At 52.9% G+C, this 19,806-nt stretch overlaps 1 protein-coding gene across 6 annotated transcripts in view; it reads left to right on the top strand.

Annotated features, from left to right (window-relative positions):
• CREB3L1 (cAMP responsive element binding protein 3 like 1) overlaps window positions 1-19,806 on the top strand; it is a 45,266-nt gene that overhangs the window by 12,551 nt on the left and 12,909 nt on the right. For 3 of the 6 annotated variants that reach the window (XR_013403885.1, XR_013403884.1, XM_015114395.3), the window contains exons 2-3: window positions 10,959-11,187; window positions 18,812-18,996. Coding sequence is in view for 4 of the 6 variants with exons in the window: in XM_015114395.3 (XP_014969881.1) it covers window positions 10,959-11,187; window positions 18,812-18,996 (414 nt within the window). In the remaining 2 variants the exon portion in view is untranslated. Of the gene's footprint in view, window positions 1-5,836; window positions 6,016-10,958; window positions 11,188-18,811; window positions 18,997-19,806 lie in introns of those variants that run through there. The other 3 variants (XM_077963027.1, XM_077963026.1, XM_028833479.2) reach the window with 3 other exon arrangements.

The raw sequence follows: 19,806 nt of genomic DNA, 5'->3' as shown, positions 1-19,806 counted from the left end.
AGAGTGAGACCCCGTCTCCAAAAAACACAAAAAAAGAAACCTTTCCTTGATCCTACCCTAAAGAAGGGTAACATTTAGAAGGATAGCTGGATCCCATTGTGTGTAATTAGAGTTCAGGGCATGATATCAGCCAATGACGGAACAGTCTGTAAGTGCTATGGTAGAACAGAGAGGGAGATGACTCTTCGAGCTTGGTGATCAGGGAAGGCTTCTTGGAGGAAGCAGCATTTGAGTTGGCCCCTTAAAGGATAGGAAGAGTTAGAATGAGGAGATAAAGAACAAAACACTGCAGGCACCAGGAGAGGTATAAGCAAAGGTCCTACAGCCATGGGGACCACAGCAGGTTTAAGGAGCTGGGAGTGGTCCGTCCAACCAGGCTGGAGAGAAGAGAAAATGAGGGGGCTCCAGCTCTAGTGGTAAGCTGGGATCAGTTTCTGACAGTCCCTGAGTATCACGCTGGGGAGCTGGGAGTTTTTCAGCAGGCAGGAGGGAGCCAATGACAGTTCTGGGTTGTACCAGGTGATGGTCACCAGCTCCTCTGAATGGTCTCAGTGCTTGGGGCCCTGCAGTCCATCAGGGGAATCTCAGCTGTCGCCCTGTCTGGGTGATCAGGGACTCTCCCCCAGGGGGAACAGAATTGTGGGCCCTCCCTGAGCCCAGGGTAGCTGAGGGCAGCAGCTGACTCCAGGTCTCTTCTCTCCTCTGACTTCTACCCTGTGCCCTGATGTGACTCTCGCACTGGGCCAGGAGTACCAGTTCCCTTCTGGCTCCTTCATCCCCAGCACTGAGAGCCAGGCTGGCCTGGGGAGGCCCAAGGCAACTCCGCCCTTGCAGAGGGACAGGCTGTTCCTCTCCGGGGCTGAGAGCTCCAGCCTGAACCATGTCCTGGCTCCTGGCCCAACACCAGGACCCTAACAAGGTTCCCCCATCCCGTCCAATACTCCAGGACCCTCCACCATCAGACAAAGCACGTCCCTATGAACCCCAGGAGCCTAGAAGGGTCTGAACCCTCCTGAGCCCAGCCCAGCCTGGCACACTAGCTCCTTGACCCTCCCACCCATTGGCTGGGACAAGATGCCCAGAGCCCCACTCACCATCCTTCCAGCCCTGCCCTCTGCCGCCCCAAGGCCTTCACCCCTTTCTCTCCAGGGCTGCAAATCAGTTCCACATTTGGGATCTGGCATGCACTATCTGCTCAGAACTCTTTCCTCCCAGTTAGCTCCCATCTCCCTCCACCCCACAAGTTCAGTCCCTGGGGTCTGCGGGAGGGGAAGGGCTCCTGCCTCTGACAATCCCTTCAGAGGACTGAGAGGGAGCCTGACTGTGGCACCGTGCCAGAGGGACGGTGGACAGGAGGCCTCCCAGGGAGAGATGAAAGAGGAGGAGCCGAGGGGGTGGGCGGAGGCAAAGCTAGAGCAAGCAAGGGGACGACGGGTTGGGGGTGGGGAGGGAAGGAAGGTGGTAGTTCCCAGCTCAGCACATTCCTGAGACATCTGGACGCACTGGAAGGGCCCCAGCTGGCCTGCATGACTGTGGCTCTAGCTTCTCTACTCTGTGATGTCAGGACCCAGCACTCCCCACTCCCCTCAGAGTCCCACTGGCCTGGGGGCCATTTGGGGCTGAGTACTGGGGTCTCTTCCCCAGACCCCTGACCCTCAGTGAGCAAGAAGGAGGCCCCTGGGGCAATGGAGGAAATGCCTGCCACAGAGGTGGGCCTGGACATGGGGGTAGGAGGGAGGCACTGAAGACCCAGTGGTTTGCCCATCCGACTGACTCAAGGAAAAGTGTGCCTTTGGGCTGGTGTCAGTCCTTCTTTCCTCCTTGGAAGGGAGATAGAGACAAATGAATGACTCTGGAAATGGCTGCTTACCTTGGGCTGTGTGACCCTGGGCAAGTGTACTCCCATCCCCAGCTCTCGGTTTTCCTCATCTGTAATAATAACAGCTACATTTAATGAGAGCCTTCCTCCTATATGTCCTGCATTATATAAAGCACTTTACAATTGTTATCTCATTTAATCCTCACAGCAACCTGGTGGGGTGGGTACGAATGTTCCCATTTTATACTCAGGACTGAGGCTTAGAGAGGTTAAGTAACTTGTCCAAAGCCTGCACAGTGTGTAGGAGAACCAGGATTAGAACCAGGTCTGTCTGACTCCCTTGCTCATAACCATTGAACTGCTTTGCCTCTGCACATAAGAGCGGGTGGACTTACTGATGCCAAAATTCCTTTCTGCTCGAAAATTGTAATGATTTCTTTTGGCCATTGTGGGGCTCTTCAAGAAGGGCAAGGGCAGGCATTAGTCACCTACTGGGTGGGGGAAGGAAGGCAGAGACAGCTGGCTTTGAAGCATCGGGTGGGTCAAGAGTCTTTGGTGGTCTCCTCCCATGGAGGCCCAGAGAGCTCCAGACCCCAGGGACTGGAGTCATTAGCCTAATCCCCAGCTGAGCCCGGGGGTCCCACACCTTCCCTGAAAGAAGAGAGTAAATAAGGAGAGAGAATACCACTCCCTCCAAAAATAAAACCTGAGGACAACTCAGACAGGCCAGGACCGCTGAGGATGTCAGAGGCCGAATGCTGAGTACACTGAGGAGAGGGGAGGCCAAGGGAATTCCAGCCAGAGCGAGGCGGTAGGCTCCAGGCGAGGAGGGCCTTCCAGCTGGCCAGAGGCCGGGAGAGCAGCCCTAACAGGTTGGCCACTGTGTTCTGTTTATACCCTTAGGCCTGACTGGGTCTGGGGGGGGACAGCGATTCCAGCACTGAGTGGAGTCTGTGCTTCCCAGGTACCTGGTCTGGCTAGGGCTTAAGAATAGAAAGGCTTGGGGAAGGAAGAACCACCCGGAGAATGGGTACAGCGGCCCCACTAGGGAGGAGCCGAGGGAAGGAGTCCAAACACATGGAAACTCTGCCTGGAGCAGAAGCAAGCTGGCATCAGAGCAAGATTCGGGATGGTCATTCCTGGAGGCTCTCTGCTGCAGAAAACAGGGCCTGAGTCCATAAGCCGTCTGACACACTCCTTCATTCACACACTCATCCAGTCGGTCAGTCACTCAGCAAACGCCTGAGCACCCACTGTGTGCTGGGACCAATGCTAGGCTTTGCAGATTTGGACAAGAATTGGATACAGCAAGACATAGAGGCAATACGGCTGGATCATTTGAAGCTATACCAAGGAACTTGCACTCTATCCTAAGAGTAGAAGGAAGCCATATTCATTGATGGCTCCCTACTACCCTTAGGATAGAGTACCCTTGGGATAGAGTACAAGTTCCTGATCGATGGAGCAGAGAAATGACACAGTGACTTCTAAGTTTTAGAAGATCCTTTTTTTAGAGACAGGGTCTTGCTCTGTTGCCCTGGCTGGACTGTAGCAGTGTAATCACAGCTCACTGCAGCCTCAAACTTCTGGGCTCAAGTAATCCTCCTACCTCAGCTCCCTGAGTGACTGGGATTACCCACCACACCTGGCTAATATTTTTTAATTTTTTGTGTGTGGAGATGGGATCTCGCTATATTGCCCAGGCTGGCCTCAAACTCCTGGCCTCAAGCAATCTTCCCACCTTGGCCTTCCAAAGTGGTAGGATTACAAGTGTGAGCCCCCTTGACTGGCCTAGAAGATCTCTCTTGATGTAACGTGGAGGATGCTCTGGAGAGGGATCAGAGTTCGAGGCTTGGACTTACCTTCATAGTCACACCATTGGTCAGAAAGCCTTTTAAGAGCAGGAATTGGATCTTGTTCATCTCTGTATCCACAAAGCTGGGCACCCAGTAGGTGCTGAGTAAATACTGAATGAATGCATGAATGATGAATAAATGAATGTGACTAGATGCCCTTATTCTCCAGAGGCCCCTGGCACCAACCCTGGCACTCGATTTCCAGTGTCCTAAGCTGTCCTGCAGGGTTCCCCTGCCTATAGACCAGCGTCTCCAGAAGCCAGACCGTAGGCTGCTGTGCCCTCGGAGGTGCCAGACAGAGCTAATCCCAGCCCTGGGCGGCGGCACTCGCTGCCATCGCTTCCTCCTGCCCAGACAGTGCCTGGTGCCCGCCCCAGGGTTGGGCCACAGCGCATGGGCCGCCTGGTGAGAAGATGCCAGGGGCTGGCTGGGAAACTGAGGAAGCTATGGCCTGACCACAGCAAGGTTACCAGTGTCAGGAGGGGCAATGGAAGGGCCAGACTAACAGGGCTAGGGGACTGCAGAGAATACACACCCTTCCCAGGACTCTGCTCTGCCTTGAAGTAGCCTGTGGCTGGCACCTGCCTGCTAATTCCTCTTTCCTTCCTTTCTCCAGCACACACTGGCAACAGAAAGCTCAGTCCCCATGTTGACGCTTTCTTCAGTCCCAGCCCCATGCAAGCCTGGGACTCCCAAATCTCCCTCACTGGTGTTCACATGACTCAGTCATCTCAGGCACTGAGATGCTGGCTTGGCGACACCAACATTTAGTTCTGTGGTCATGTGAGATGGTGTGTGTGTGAGAGCGAGTATGCGTGACCATGTCTGTGTGATCCTGTGTCTGGGGTGACTTCGCATGTGCGTGAGTGTAGGGGTGTGAATCACTGTCTGATCACATCTGATGAGTGTGTCTTGTTGAGTTTGCATTCACACCTGACAGTGTCAGCCTATGTGACTCTGTGAGGGTGTCTGTATGTGTGATAGCGCCTGTACAAGGCTGCACACGGAACTGTCTGAATGTGTCGATGGGTGTACTTTTCACTATGTGGTGTCGGAGATGTGGTGTTTCCCTGTGTACGAAGGAACCCCTCAGCCCACATCTGTGTAGCATGTGCACATGCGTGCATGCACACACACACACACAGAAGTATTTCTGCTTATTTGGACTTGTGCTCTGTGGTGAACAGTTTGGTAGGGGAAAATATGAAACTTCAGCAGCCGCCTTCCTTAGGCCTGTGGGGACTGGGGGCTGAGAGTGAGGTTGGAGGTTGGAACAACGTGCTCCCTTAACCCCCATACTCTGCCAGGAAGACTCTGGGAGGGACTGGCTCCAGGAACCAGGAGAACTGTTTTCTCACCGTCCAGTCCCCAAAAGGCCAGGGCAGAGGAAAAAGGCCCACGTTCTGAAGACTAATTCACTTTTCTAGACCCCTCCCAACCGCGCTTCCATAGAGACACAGAGTGTAACAGATGAGGAAACCGAGGCCAGGAGAGGAGACACCTGCCACTGCCCAGGTCTCAGAGCAGACCTGGGTCTTGAATTAGGGCCTCCAGAGTTTCAGTTCAGTGCATTTTCTCCTTCACAGGGTGGCTTTAGCTCTGGGAGGGCAAGGCCTGGGTCTCTTAGGACCCCCACATACTGGATGGCAATGCTTAAGGACAGGGTGGGTCTGCTGACAACTGGGGACCCAAAGGGCCCACCTCCTCTCCCTGTTCTCACTGCCCCCCGGCCCCCCAGGCACAGCAGTGACTCAGACTGAAGGCCCTTCAGCTTGAAATAGGGACAACTTTCTAGTGACCACGAGGCAAGTAACCGTCCGGGAATGTATGGGTCAGTGTGTGTTGGGGTGTGTGGGGGGAGCTCTGTGGGCCCCAGCCTGCGGGGGGAAAGAAAGGGGGAAATGTGAGAGGCCTCTCCTCCCATCTCTCCCTAGCTCTCACTCTCTCGGAAGGAATGTCCGGGCTCAGGATTCCCCCCCCACCCCTTATCCCACAGCTCAGCCTGGACCCGCTCCGGTCTCCTCCCTCCTTTCCCCAAGCACAGACTGAACCAGCCTGGGCCGGGGGAGGGGCAGAAGTCAGGAATGGGGGTGCAAGCGCCAAGGAGCCAGGGGCCTGAGGGAAGGGGGCGCGCTGAGGCTGCTTCTGGTTAGGGAGACCCTTCTCCTACACCAACCCCAGCAGGCAGCTGCGCCCCTAGAGCTTTACCCTGTTTCTGCACTGACCTTAGGGAAGGAATTTAGGGAGGGGGAAAAACAAGGCTAGAGCCGGTACGATTACTGCCCCAGGAGAGTCCCCTCTGCAGCCACCAGAGACAGAGAACCACCAAAGCGCCCCACGGTAGGACAATTCGAGATGGAGCTGCAAGGGGATTTAAGGCCCGGCCCGCCCTTTGACTCGAGGAGGTCGGGGAGACCCTCGGTCTCCACTTCTCCCCGCGGGGGTGGGGGCGGGGCCATGCTACTGATGACGGGTTTAGGACACCGTGAGACGGCCAGGCCATTCTGCCTCGGCCCCAGACGCAGAAGGGGTCCCAGGCTGGCCCGAGCCAGTGCACCCTGCGCTCCCACAGCCGCGGGCCGTCGGCGCCGGCTAGGACCCTCCTCCGCGCGAGCCCTGCACTCCTCCGGTGCCCTCCACGCCGCCACGGGCGGCTGCTCGCAGCCTCCCGCCATTGGCCAGGAGCTCTGCGGCTCCCACCAATGAGCAGGACGGATTCCGGCGAGGGGCGGCCCCGGGTGTTCCCGGGTTAACCCTTTGTGGGCCGCTCCAGGACAGCGGCACCCGGATCCTTCTCTAAAATGTAAACGGCGGGCGGCTGAGGCCGGGCTCCAAGAGGGGGTGCAGCCGAGAGGAGGGGTACGCGGGTCTGCGAGCCGGAGAGCTCGGGAACCTCTCCTCCAAGAGAGGGAAGCCGGCGCCGGCTGCGCGTGGCAGCCGAAAAGGAGCTTATATTGGCACGACTATAGGAAAAAGTCTTTAACGAGGAGGGAAACAAAAATCATAATATTTCCTTCGCCGGCATCCCACCCCCGTTGCCTGGAAAGGCACCCTTATAGGACGCTCACCCCCTGCAGAACCCTGTCGCCCTCAAAGCGTTGACACATGGCTCCCCTGACGTTCGTGGACACCCGGCCACCGACCCCTTCCTCTTGCTCCCCAATTTCCATCGGACAATCTAAACCTGAACTTTTGTGTGTGAAGTGGAGGGAGGGCTGGGTGTGGTTGGGGGTAGAGGGGACTAGGGGGCGTGCTGGACCGGAGGAGGTCTGAGGTCTCCAGAATGGGCTTTCCAGGGATGGGGCCAAGTGGATGCGGTGGAAAGAGTGAGAGGACCAGAAGGTCCCGCACGCGCCAGGGCAGCCGTGGACTTCACCAGCTCACTTTGCAGCCCCGGACATCACCAGCTCACTCACTGTGCGTCCTGGGTAGCTGCGTTTCCCTCTCTGGACTGGAGTTTTCTCTGCTGAGAAATAGAAGGGATGGAGCGAGGCGGGGAGCGGGGGACGGGGACCGTGGAGGAGCTTTCTCCGGTCCCTTCTGCCTCTAACTTGATGATAGAAACCAACCCTAATTGAGCCGCCATGAGAGGCCAGGCATCAGACGGAACTAGGGCCGCAGAGCTCTCTACGGGAGTCCCTGATGGCAGTGCTCCCAGGAGGGCGAGGCGGGCCTAGGGGTGATGGGACGCGCCCACTGTCCACCCAGCACCTGAAGAAGCCCGGCGCAAAGAAGACCTGGGCGTCGGAGTGTCCTCCACCCCCACCCCGCCTGCCCCTTGGCCGCCCTCCCCTTCCACTTGGCTCCCGCTGCTCTGGAAGCTCCATCCTGCTGGGTTTTGGCTGCTGTTTCTAGCAGGTGGGGTGGGGGCTGCTCACACAATGGGGCCAGCTGAGCTCTCTAAGCAGTTTCCTGCGGGCACCCTAAAAGGGTCTCTGGGAAGAACCTGGGTCATCTGCCTGAGCCAAGGCCTTCAGGGAATCCAGCCCAGATCGGAGGAAGCATCTCTCCTCTCCCAGGCCCCAGGAAGGGGCTTGGCAAACCCTTATCGCCTGAGAAGCAGCTGCTGGAGAAATACCTTAGCGGCTGACTCACCGGCTCCCTCTGTTCACAGCCCCCTCCCGCTGGGCCCAACACCAGGCCTTTGAGAGACCCTAAGGGAGAGAACTGACGGAGGCGCCCCCAGCCGGCAGGCCCGGGCTCTGCGGAGGGTGTGGCTAGCGCAGCCCTGGCTGTGGCTGGCTGGGTGGTTGGGGGGTGGTTATACCCTGTAAATGGCCTCTGTCTGGGATCACAGTGATTCTTAGAAACTCATTCAGCTCTGACCTCCTGGTACTGCCTCACTCCAGGTGTTGATGGACAATTGACATGCTGATGGCATTGCCATCTGGGTTACAAGGCCCTGTCCCTCATGAGCCAGGTGCTGGAAGCCAGCAGGTGAACAGGGTGCAAACTCTGCCTCAGGGCAATAACCGGACCGGGGAGGGTCTGCTACAGTTGTAGAAGGGGCAGTGAGGGATGGTGGGCGCCTCCCTGCTGTATTAGCTGTATTAGCTCCCTGGGCCTCAGTTTCTCTCTCTGTCAAATGCCAATATGCATTTGTCTTGTCTCATTGGATAATTGTGAAGATTAAATGAAATGATGCATAGGAGAGCACTTTGGGTTAAAAGCACAACAGAAATGTAGGATGATGATTGATTGCTGGCAAACTGGGAAGTGGGAGAGTAGCCCTGTCAATGGGGCTTCTAAGCTCATTTGGTCCTGGATTATCTCATCAGGCTTTGTTTGGAGGGGAAGGCCAAACATTCCCCCGGCAACTCCCACCATTGGTCCCAAGCTCAGCTCAGGGACAGAGTTTAGGGGCTGCAGTTTTCATGATGACAATAACTAACGATGATTGAGTACTCACTCCATAGCAGGCACTGTTCTGTGTTTTGTATGTACAGTATTTACTCATTTTACCCTCATACTCCTATGAGGTAAGTACTAATCTAACAAAATTTTAGATCCTCATGGCAACACTATGAGGTAGGAGCTATTATTTTCCCCTTACGGATAAGGAAACTGAGGCACGGAGAAGTTAAGCAACTCAGCAAGTGGTGGAGTTAGGAGTCAAAAGCACGTCTGTGTGACTCCAGAGCTCGTGATCATCTCCTACTCCATGCAGACAGACTTATGTGGCCCTGAACCTTATGCTCATACAGAAGACTTCTCTGCTCATTACCTTCCAGATTGGGACAGGTTCCCAGTATTCCAGGCCAGAAAGGGCCAACAACTCCAGACCTTGAAGGAATCCCCTGGCACAAGCCTTTAACCACTGAGCAGGTGGGGCTCCAGGACCTAAGGCAGCCCCCCATCCCCCATCTCTTCTGACTCACCAGCAAATTCATTCATTCAATAAATAAGGAACAAACAATAGAAACATTTATTGGACAGGCACAGTGGCTTACGCCTGTAATCCCAGCACTTCAGAAGGCCAAGGTGGACAGATCACTTGAGGCCAGGAGTTTGAGACCAGCTTAGCCAACATGGTGAAACCCCATCTATACTGAAAATACAAAAAATTTAGCTCGGCGTGGCGTGGTGGTGCGCACCTGTAGTCGCAGCTGCTTGGGAGGCTGAGGCATGCAAATCGCTTGAACCTGGGAGATGCAGGTTGCAGTGAGCCAAAATCATGCCAGTGGAATCCAGCCTGGGTGACAGAGTGAGACCCTCGCAAGCAAGACAGAAAGAGAAAGAAACATTTGTTTACACATTTATAATTCTTTAGAGAGAGAAAAATAACTTATAAGAACCTACTATATGTCAGCCACTGGGGTGCTTTATTAACAATAAGAGGCAATGTTTACTGAGTAATTACTATGTGCCAGGGACTGTTCTAAGGGCTGTACGTGGATTAACTTGTTTAATCCTCACGACAATCTCGGCAGGTAGGAACTATTAATATTACCAGCTGTGCAGAGGATAAAATGAAACAGAGAGGTTAATTGACCTTCCCAAGATTGTGGAGACCAAAATTTTTCAGACTTTTTGTTTCTTTTTTTCTTTTTTTTTTTTTTTTTTTGAGGCGGAGTTTCACTCTTGCTGCCCAGGCTGGAGTGCAATGGCACAATCTCGGCTCACCACAACCTCCGCCTCCCAGGTTCAAGCAATTCTCCTGCTTCAGCCTCCTTAGTAGCTGGGATTATACGCATGTGCCACCAGGCCCAGCTAATTTTGTATTTTTAGTAGAGATGGGGTTTCTCCATGTTGGTCAGGCTGGTCTCGAACTCCCGACCTCAGGCGATCCACCCCCACTCGGCCTCCCAAAGTGCTGGGATTACAGGCGTGAGCCACTGCGCCCGGCCTGACTTTTTTGTTTCTAAGAAATATATGTTACATCATTACCAAGTACACACATGTGCGAGCACGCACACACACATAACTGATTTGTTTTTAAATTACCAGGTATTTAACTCCACTGTGTGCTGTGCACTCTGATATTTTCTACCCTTTTTTTTTTTCTGTTTTATTTTTACTTAAAATTCTGGTCGTGACCCACTAAATTGATTTCACAACCCATTAATGAGTCACCACCCACAGTTTAAACAGCACTGAGTCATAGCTGGAAGGATGGAGGCCACCATTCGAACCTAAGTAGTAGGGCTCCAGAGCCTAACCTCTCTGTATAAAGGATGGCTTGGGAAAGGACAGAGCCCCTGAAGTCTCGAGGACAGATGGGGACTGTGCTGCTGAGGGGACTGGAGGCTTCAAGAATGCCACCACCCTGCATCACTCTCTTCCCACATTCCAGCAAAAGAGCACACAAAATTCACTAATATTGCCTTTGGAAAAGAAACTTGTTGGCGTAGACACACGGTTATTCTCTTACTTTGTCCTCACATCAGCCTATGAAGGAAGTAAGAAGGACTGAGAAACTGACTCACGCAGTTTAAGTCATTTGACCAAGGTCACAGAGCCCAGTGTCCTGTTGCCAGGTCCTGGGACTTTTTGACCCCATCCACAGCTCACCCTTGCAGATAACGATGGTGAGGGTGGAGCTGGTGGTAGAGAGAATGGGATGACAGTGGTAATGGTCGTGATGGAAATGATGAGAGTTGGTGTTATGATGTTGGTAGTGGGGAGGTTGGTGATGTTGCTGGTATTAATGGGAATGGGCACAGTAATGGGAGGTCGCAGTGACAACGGTGGCCGTGGTGGGTGCCGCACCACCACAGTAGCACCTGCACCCCCTCCCCAAGCAAAGCTGAATTCCCTCTTCCCCTCACCTTCTCCTTCCCTAGCACTTTCCTGAGCACCTGGACCACTTCACGGAGAACATGGAGGACTTCTCCAACGACCTGTTCAGCAGTTTCTTTGATGACCCTGTGCTGGATGAGAAGAGCCCTCTATTGGACATGGAACTGGACTCCCCTACGCCAGGCATCCAGGCGGAGCACAGCTACTCCCTGAGCGGCGACTCAGCGCCCCAGAGCCCCCTCGTGCCCATCAAGATGGAGGACACCACCCAAGGTAAGAGGTGGAAGAACCTGGAGACAGCACAGGCCCAGAAGGCCCAGGAGGGAGGAAGCTCTGGGGTGACAAGAGAGTATGCCTGCAGCCTGAGACTCCCAGAGGCTCCAAGAGGAGCCACCACAAACCCCTCAGGAGGTGCTGCTCCCTGCCTTTCTGTTCTCCCTCAATTCAAAGCCAGAGCAGCACTTCTCAAAAGGGTTATTTTTGTTGACTTAAGTTAGTGGTTCACAAAGTGTGGTTCCCAGACCAGCAGCATCACCTGGGAATCTGTTAGAAATGCAGATTCTCGGGTTCCACCAAACCTGCTGAATCACAACCCTGTGGGTAGGGCCCAGCCTTCCAGGTGATTCTGATGCACACTCAGGTTTGCAAACTGCTGACTTAGAGGAGACAGGGGTAATTCAACAATGACTATGGGGCTGGGCATGGTGGCTCACACTTGTAATCCCAGCACATTGGGAGGCCGAGGCAGGTGATCACCTGAGGTCAGGAGTTCAAGACCAGCCTGGCCAATACATGGTGAAACCCCATCTCTACTAAGAAAATACAAAAACTAGCTGGGCACGGGGGCGGGTGCCTGTAATCCCAGCTACTTGGGAGGCTAAGGCAGGAGAATTGCTTGAACCCAGGAGGCGGAGGTTGCCATGAGCCAGCCAAGATCGTGCCATTGCACTCTAGCCTGGGTGACAAGAGTGAAACCCCATCTCAAAAAAAAAAATAAATAAAAGAAAAATTATCCAGGTGTGGTGGTGCGCTCCTGTAATCCCGGCTACTTAAGAGACTGAGGCATGAGAACTGCTTGAACCCGGGTGGAGGAGGTGTAGTGAGCGGAGTTCGCACTACTGCATTCCAGCCTGGGCAACAGAGTGGGACTCCTTCTCAAAACATAGTAACAATAATAATAATAACTCGCTGGGTGCAGTTGCTCATGCCTGTAATCCCAGCACTCTGGGAGGCCGAGGTGGGTGGATCACCTGAGGTGAGGAGTTCAAGACCAGCCTGGCGAACATGGTAAAACCCCGTCTCTACAAAAATACAAAATTTACCCCAGCATGATGCCCTCCATCACATGGTGACTCTATTACACACTGCCTGTAATCCCAGCTACTTGGAAGGCTGAGGCAGGAGAATCACTTGAACCCAGGAGGCGGAGATTGCAGTGAGCTGAGATTGCACCATTGCACTCCAGCCCTGGCAACAGAGTGAGACTCCATCTCAAAAAAAAAAAAAAAAAAAAAAAGGCCGGGCGTGGTGGCTCACGCCTGTAATCCCAGCACTTTGGGAGGGCGAGGTGGGCGGATCACAAGGTCAGGAGATCGAGACCATGGTGAAACCCCGTCTCTACTAAAAATAGAAAAAATTAGCCGGGCGCAGGGGCAGGCGCCTGTAGTCCCAGCTACTCGGGAGGCTGAGGCAGGAGAATGGCGTGAACCCGGGAGGCGGAGCTTGCAGTGAGCCGAGATTGCACCACTGCACTCCAGCCTGGGCGACAGAGCAAGACTCCGTCTCAAAAAAAAAAAAAAAAAAAAAAAAGACTGGGTGTGGTGGCTCACGCCTGTAATCCCAGCACTTTCAGAGGCTGAGGTGGGTGGATCATTTGAGGTCAGGAGTTCCAGGCCAGCCTGGTCAACATGGTGAAACCCCGTCTCTACTAAAAATACAAAAATTAGCTGGGCGTGGTGGCGGGCACCTGTAATCCCAGCTACTCCAGAGGATGAGACAGGAGAATCACTTGAACGCAGGAGGCAGAGGTTGCAGTGAGTCGAGATCAAGCCACTGTACTCCAGCCTGGGTGACAGAGCGAGACTCTTGTCTCAATAATAATAATAATACCATCCTGACTAACACAGTGAAACCCTGTCTCTACTAAAAATACAAAAAAAGAAAAAAAAAATTAACCAGGTGTGGTGGTAGGTGCCTGTAATCCCAGCTACTCAGGCGGCTGAGGCAGGAGAATGGTATGAACCCGGGAGGCGGAGCCTGCCGTGAGCTGAGATCGCACCACTGCACTCCAGCCTGGGCAACAGAGCGAGACTTTGTCTCAAAATAATAACAACAATAATAATAATAAGCTGTAGACAAGACTCTAGAACTTCACTGCCTCCTCATACTTGATGTCCTCTGAGACGCTATTTGGGAGAGATTCCTGTACCCTCTTTTATTCCTGAAGGTAGCATTCTCTAAAGCTCCCTTCTCCCCCTAACTCCATCCTTTAAGGCAAAGAGCACCCTGAGTTCTTCCACTCAGGTAATCAGCATTCAAGACCCACATTGTGCCCCACTTAGAAATGGCCCCTTTGGGCATTTCCTCAAATACCGGTGGTTTCAAATCCTGGCTCTGTCGCTTTTGGCTGGGTGATCACAGACATGCCGCTTAACCTCTGCAATCCTCAGTATCTATATCTACAAATGCAAATAACAATAAACATTTCTATAGCACTATCCAGTCTACAGATTGCCTTCATGTTAATTATCACATTTATTTCTCATGACTGACAGGTGAGGTTGTAATCACGTTCATCATAATCCCCATGTGACCGATAAGAAAACTGAGACTTAGCCAGGTGCAATGGCTCATGCCCGTAATCCCAGCACTTTGGGAGGCTGAGGCGGGTGGATCACGAGGTCAGGAGATTGAGACCATCCTGGATAACATGGTGAAACCCCATCTCTCCTAAAAATACAAAAATTCACCAGGCATGGTGGCATGCGCCTCTAATTCCAATTATTCAGGAGGCTGAGGCAGGAGAACTGCTCGAACCCGGGAAGCAGAAGTTGCAGGGAGCTGAGACTGTGCCACTGCACTCCAGCCAGGGCGACAAAGCAAGATTCCGTCTCAAAAAAAAAGACAAATGAAAACTGAGACTTCACGAAAGCTCAGTTGTCTAGGTCACACCCACAGTAAAATGCAGAACCGAAACATAAAAGCACACCCTGATTCTCAACCGCAAACCCTTGCCACCACCACATTTGCCAGTCACGAAGGGCAGCCAGGGCTATTGGGTTGGGACCCAAAGGGCATTGGTGTGCATCCCTGTGTCTCCACCAGCCGCTGGGTGATCTTGGGCAAGTTACCTAATCTCTCTGGGCCTCTGTTTCCTCAATGATAAAATGAAAATAATATATACCTTGAGAGTTCTGGTCAGGCTTAAAAGAATATATACACAAAGTACCCTGCTAAGTGCCCAGCACATAATATATATACCAATAATTAGCAGCAGCCAAGTGCAGTGGCTCATGCCTGTAATCCCAGCACTTTGGGAAGCCGAGGCAGGAGGATTGCTTGAGTCCAAGAGTTCAAGACCAACCTGGCCAACAGGTGAAATCCTGTCTCTACTAAAAATACAAAAATTAGCTGGGAGCGGAGGTGTGAGCCTGTAATCCCAGTTACTCAGGAGGCTGAGGCAGGAGAATCACTGGAACGCAGGAGGCGGAGGTTGCAGTGAGCCGAAATCATGGTACTGTACTCCAGCCTGGATGACAGAGTGAGACTCTGTCTCAAAAATTAATAATAATAATTATTAGTGACTATTTTCATTGTGCACATAGAAGTCCTATGAATACTATGTGGGGGGGCCAGGCATGCTGAGTCACACCTACGATCTCAGCACTTTGGGAGGCCGAGGTGGGAGGATTGCTTGAGCTCAGGAGTTTGAGACCAACCTGGGCGACATAGCAAAACACCTTCTCTACAAAATTAAAAATTAAAAAATTAGCAAGGCATAGTGGCACATGCCTGTAGTCCCAGCTGCCTGACAGCCTGAGGCAGGAGGATATCTTAAACCCCAGAGGTCGAGGCTGCAGTGAGCTATGATGGCACCACTGCACTCCAGCCTGGGCGACAGAGCAAGACCCTGTCTCAAAAAGAAAAACAACAACAACAACAAAAAGAAAGCACTATAGGTGCTTGTAACAATGAACAGTGTTCTTATCTTATTCCTCTTTTCCCTCTAACAGACCCGGTCTTGAGTGAGTGTCTTAATTTTCTCACCTGTTAAATGGGGAGAACAATGGTACCTGCCCTCAGACAGTTGGTAGGAGGAGTAAAGAAGCTCATGTGCCCGGGCGTGTGGTTCACGTCTGTAATCCCAGCACTTTGAGAGACCAACGAGGGCGGATCACCTGAGGTCAGGAGTTCAAGGCCAGCCTAACCAACATGGAGAAACCCTGTCTCTACTAAAAGTACAAAATCAGCCGGGAGTGGTGGCTCATGACTGTAATCCCAGCTACTCAGGAGGCTGAGGCAGTAGAATCAGTGAACCCAGGAGGCAGAGGCTGCAGTGAGCTGAGATCATACCATTGCACTCTAGCCTGGGCAACAAGAGCAAAACTCCATCTCAAAGAAAAAGAAAATAGAAGTTCATGTGTGTCAAGGGCTTAGAGCTGTGCTCAGCACAAGAAGTGTGAGCTGCGTCTGATGGCCTTTGAGATCCCCCAGGGGCAAAGACAAACGTTTGTGCCTCCCCCCAGACCCCATGAGGGCAGGGACATCTACCCCTCTTAGATCAGCCCTGCAACTCCTCAGCCACCCCAAGTCTTTTTTTTTATTATTAATTTTTGGGGGGGGGCAGGGTGACAGGGTCTTATTCTGTCACTCAGGCTAGGGTACAGTGTTGCGATCTTGGCTCACCACAGTCTCAACCTCCTGGCCTCAAGTGATCCTCCCGCACCAGCCTCCCAAATTGCTGAGATTACAGGAGTGAGCCACCACACCCGGCTTCCAAGTCTATTTTTAAAGCAATTTGTCTGTGGGCCCTTTGCAGGGGGCAGCTTCCCGGAGGCCGGTGGCCTGGCCCTGTAATTTGGGAAGACTGTGGGTATTCCTGGAGCCCACGGGCAGCCTGTGGCCCAGAGCTGGGGCACTCAGGCTCCCAGCAGGGTGGGGCCTGGCCTCCAAGGTGGCCAATCAGCCACTACCCCCTCTCCCCCGCCACAGCAGGCCCCAAAGTCCAGAGTCCCCTCCAGCCCATCCTCAAATGTTGGCTCCCCTCCCCTCTCCCCTGTCTTACCCAATGCTTCAATGGCTGACAGGCAGTGGGGCCACCGTGAACAGGGCTGACTTAGGGTGGAAGAATGTGGGCATCCATCAGGAAAAGGGGTGATGCCTGCCAACCCTATTGCCCAGGTGAAACCAGGAGGCCCACTAGGTGGGCAGGAGGTGGGTTCTTCCCTCAGGAAATCTAAGCCTCACCTCCCACTCCTCCCCACCGCCGCCCCCTCCGCCCACCACATACCCCCAGTCACCAGGTCCTGTGGATGCTTCCTTCTAAATCTGTTCCCTCCTCTCCATCACAACTGTCACTGCCTTTGCTCAGGCCTCCCCTTCTCTCTCCTGGCCGATTTCAACACCTCCTGCAGTTCTCCCTGCCTCCATCTTGCCTGCAGTCAGTCCAGTCCCCACAGGAGGGCAGAGTGATTATATATATACACACATATATATATATACACACACACACACACACACACACACATATATATATATACACACTTTTTTTCTTTTTTTTTTGAGACGGAGTCTCGCTCAGTCGCCCAGGCTGGAGTGCAGTGGCTGGATCTCAGCTCACTGTAAGCTCTGCCCTCCAGATTCACGCCATTCTCCTGCCTCAGCCTCCCGAGTAGCTGGAACCACAGGCGCCCACCACCACACCTGGCTAATTTTTTGTATTTTTAGTAGAGACAGAGTTTCACCTTGTTAGCCAGGATGGTCTCGATCTCCTGACCTCATGATCCACCCGTCTCCGCCTCCCAAAGTGCTGGGAGTACAGGCCTGAGCCACCATGCCCGGCCATATTTTTTTAATTGATTTAATTTTAGAGACAGGGTCTCACTCTGTCACCCAGCTGGAGTGCAGTGGTCTGATCATAGTTCATTGCAACCTTGAACTCTTGGGCTCAAGCAATCCTCCTGCCTCAGCCTCCCAAAGCTGGGATTACAGGTGTGAGCTACCGCACCCAGCCATAATCTTTCTTAAAATTTCAAATTTGGGCCAAGTACAATGGCTCACGCCTGTAATCCCAGTACTTCAGGAGGCTGAGGTGGGTGGATCACTTGAGCTCGAGACCAGCCTGGGCAACATCAGGAGACCTCATCTCTACAAAGAAATACAAAAATTAGTTAGGCATGGTGGCATGTGCCTGTAGTCCCAGTTACTTAGGAGGCTGAGGAGGGAGAATCAATTGAGTCAGGAAAGTCAAGACTGCAGTGACTCATGATGGCACCACTGCACTCCAGCCTGGGCGAATGAGTGAGATCCTGTCTCAGTAAAAAAAAAAAACAAAAACAAAAACAAACAAACAAAAAAAACACCTAAAAAAAAATTATAAATTTGAGCACATGCAAAACTCTTCAGTGGCTCCCCATTTGCTTTAGGATAAAGTCACATATCTGAACTAACCCAGCCTCCAAGGCCAAGTCACCCCCAGTAGCCTCTCTGACTCCATCTTCCACTCCCCTTTGCATTCCAACTTTGCTAAACTGCTTGTGACTCTTCCTATATCCCCAGCACCTAGCACAGTTCTCAGCAAATGTTTACTAAATAACAATAGCTGTATTTTAACACTGGCTTGTGTTTATTGAACACTTATTCCTTTTTTTTCTTTTTTTTTTCCGAGACAGAGTCTCACTCTGTCTAGGCTGGAGTGCAGTAGCGCAATCTTGGCTCACTGCAACCTCCGCCTCCCAAGCAATTCTCTCTCTCTTTTTTTTTTTTTTTTTTTTTTTGAGACAGAGTCTCACTCTGTGCCCAGGCTGGAGTACAGTTGCACGATCTCAGCTCACTGCAACCTCTGCCTCCCGGGTTCAAGCGATTCTCCTGCCTCAGCCTCCCCAGTAGCTGGGACTACAGGCATGTGCCGCCACAACTGGCTAATGTTTGTATTTTTAGTAGAGACGGGCTTTCACCATGTTGTCCGGGCTAGTCTCGATCTCCTGGACTCAAGCGATCCGCCTGCCTTGGCCTCTCAAAGAACTGGAGTACAGGTGTGGGCCACTGCACCTGGCCACTCAAGTGATTCTCCCACCTCAGCCTCCTGAGTAGCTGGGATTATAGGCACACACCACCACACCCAGCTAATTTTGTGTGTGTTTATTTTTGGTAGAGATGGGATTTCGCCATGGTTCCCAGGCTGGTTACGAATTCCTGGGCTCAAGCGTTCTGCCTGTCTTGACTTTCCAAAGTGCTGGGATTACAGGAGTGAGCCACGGCACCCAGCCTGAACATTTGCTTCTCACCAGTGTTAAGTATTAACACTCACAGTGTTAAGTGTCTTATGTACATTATACTACTTAAGCCTCAGAATTCTCTATTAGGTTCTTTCCCCATTTTACAGATGAAGAAGCTCAGGCTCAGAGAGGTTAAGCAACTAGCCTAAGGTCACACAGCCAATCAAGAGGAGTGTGAATCTGGTGCCCAAGCTCATTCTGTAAGCTGCTGAATGAAGAGGATGTCCTCCCCTCTTCTGGCCCAAGACAATTCCCCCTCACCTCACAACCACCCTCTTTCCCGCCTGCCCCTGGTATATCCCAACAGCTCTCTTCAGTTCAGCCTAGAGCAGCTCCCAGAGGGCAGGCAGGGGACTGAGACCTCTGCCCTGGAGTCCCCTGAGCCTTTCCCCTTCCCCTAGACGTGGAGCATGGAGCGTGGGCGCTGGGACACAAACTGTGCTCCATCATGGTGAAGCAGGAGCAGAGCCCGGAGCTGCCTGTGGACCCCCTGGCTGCCCCCTCGGCCATGTCTGCCGCGGCCGCCATGGCCACCACCCCGCTGCTGGGCCTCAGCCCGTTGTCCAGGCTGCCCATCCCCCACCAGGTGAGCCTGGGGATGGTTTGTAAGGGCTGAGGGAGGGAGGAGGGCTGGTGGGTCTGCGGGAAGAGTTGCCCAAAGCCCTGTGCCCCAGGGCTCTGTGAACAGGAAGACAGGAGCCTCAGGGCTGAGGGTGGGAAGCCTCAGCCCAGCCCAGGCCTCCGCCTGCTCCACTGGCTGCCCCTTCACCATCCTGCAACGGGCACAAGCCACAGCCCCCTTGGAGTAACAAAGGCTCTCGCCTGTGCAGAAAAAGACAACTTGCAGGGCTGGCATCAGGAGCCCAGTCCAGGGTCTCAGAGGTAGAGACAGTCCAGGCAGATGACTTTTCTCAAAGCTTCCGGATTTTTAAAAAAGAAAGACCAAAATGGAAATTACAAAAAAAAAAAAAAAAAGTGTGCTATATTCCAATTGTTTACATTTATGAGATTAATATTTTTAACCCACACTCTCAGGCTGAGCTCCCACCTCCACAAATGTGTAGATGACAGCATTCAGCTATAAACCCAAGACCCCTCTGGGAATGTGAACCCCAGACCCCTGGCTCCTAGCCAAGGCCCTGCCTGAGTCCCAACTCGGAGCCTCCTCTGTGTTCTGGGCACGTTCCGTGTCCTCCTTCTCTGTAAAATGGGCTCATGAACCCCCTAAGGTGCCTCTAGCCCTAGGATTCCACAGGATGAGCAGCATCTTAAAATCCCTAGATGGGAACGTGGCTGGCCCTGCCCCCTGCTGGCCACACGGCTCACTTGCTCAAACTGTAGGTGGCCGAAGCAAGAAAGGTCAGCCCCTGTCTGCCCCACCACAGACCCATGGGAT

The sequence above is a fragment of the Macaca mulatta genome, chromosome 14, assembly GCF_049350105.2.
Source record: "Macaca mulatta isolate MMU2019108-1 chromosome 14, T2T-MMU8v2.0, whole genome shotgun sequence".
In the NCBI taxonomy this organism is placed as follows: domain Eukaryota; kingdom Metazoa; phylum Chordata; class Mammalia; order Primates; family Cercopithecidae; genus Macaca; species Macaca mulatta.
Note: the sequence above shows the minus strand (reverse complement) of the source record. Positions and strands in the feature narration are given on the sequence as shown.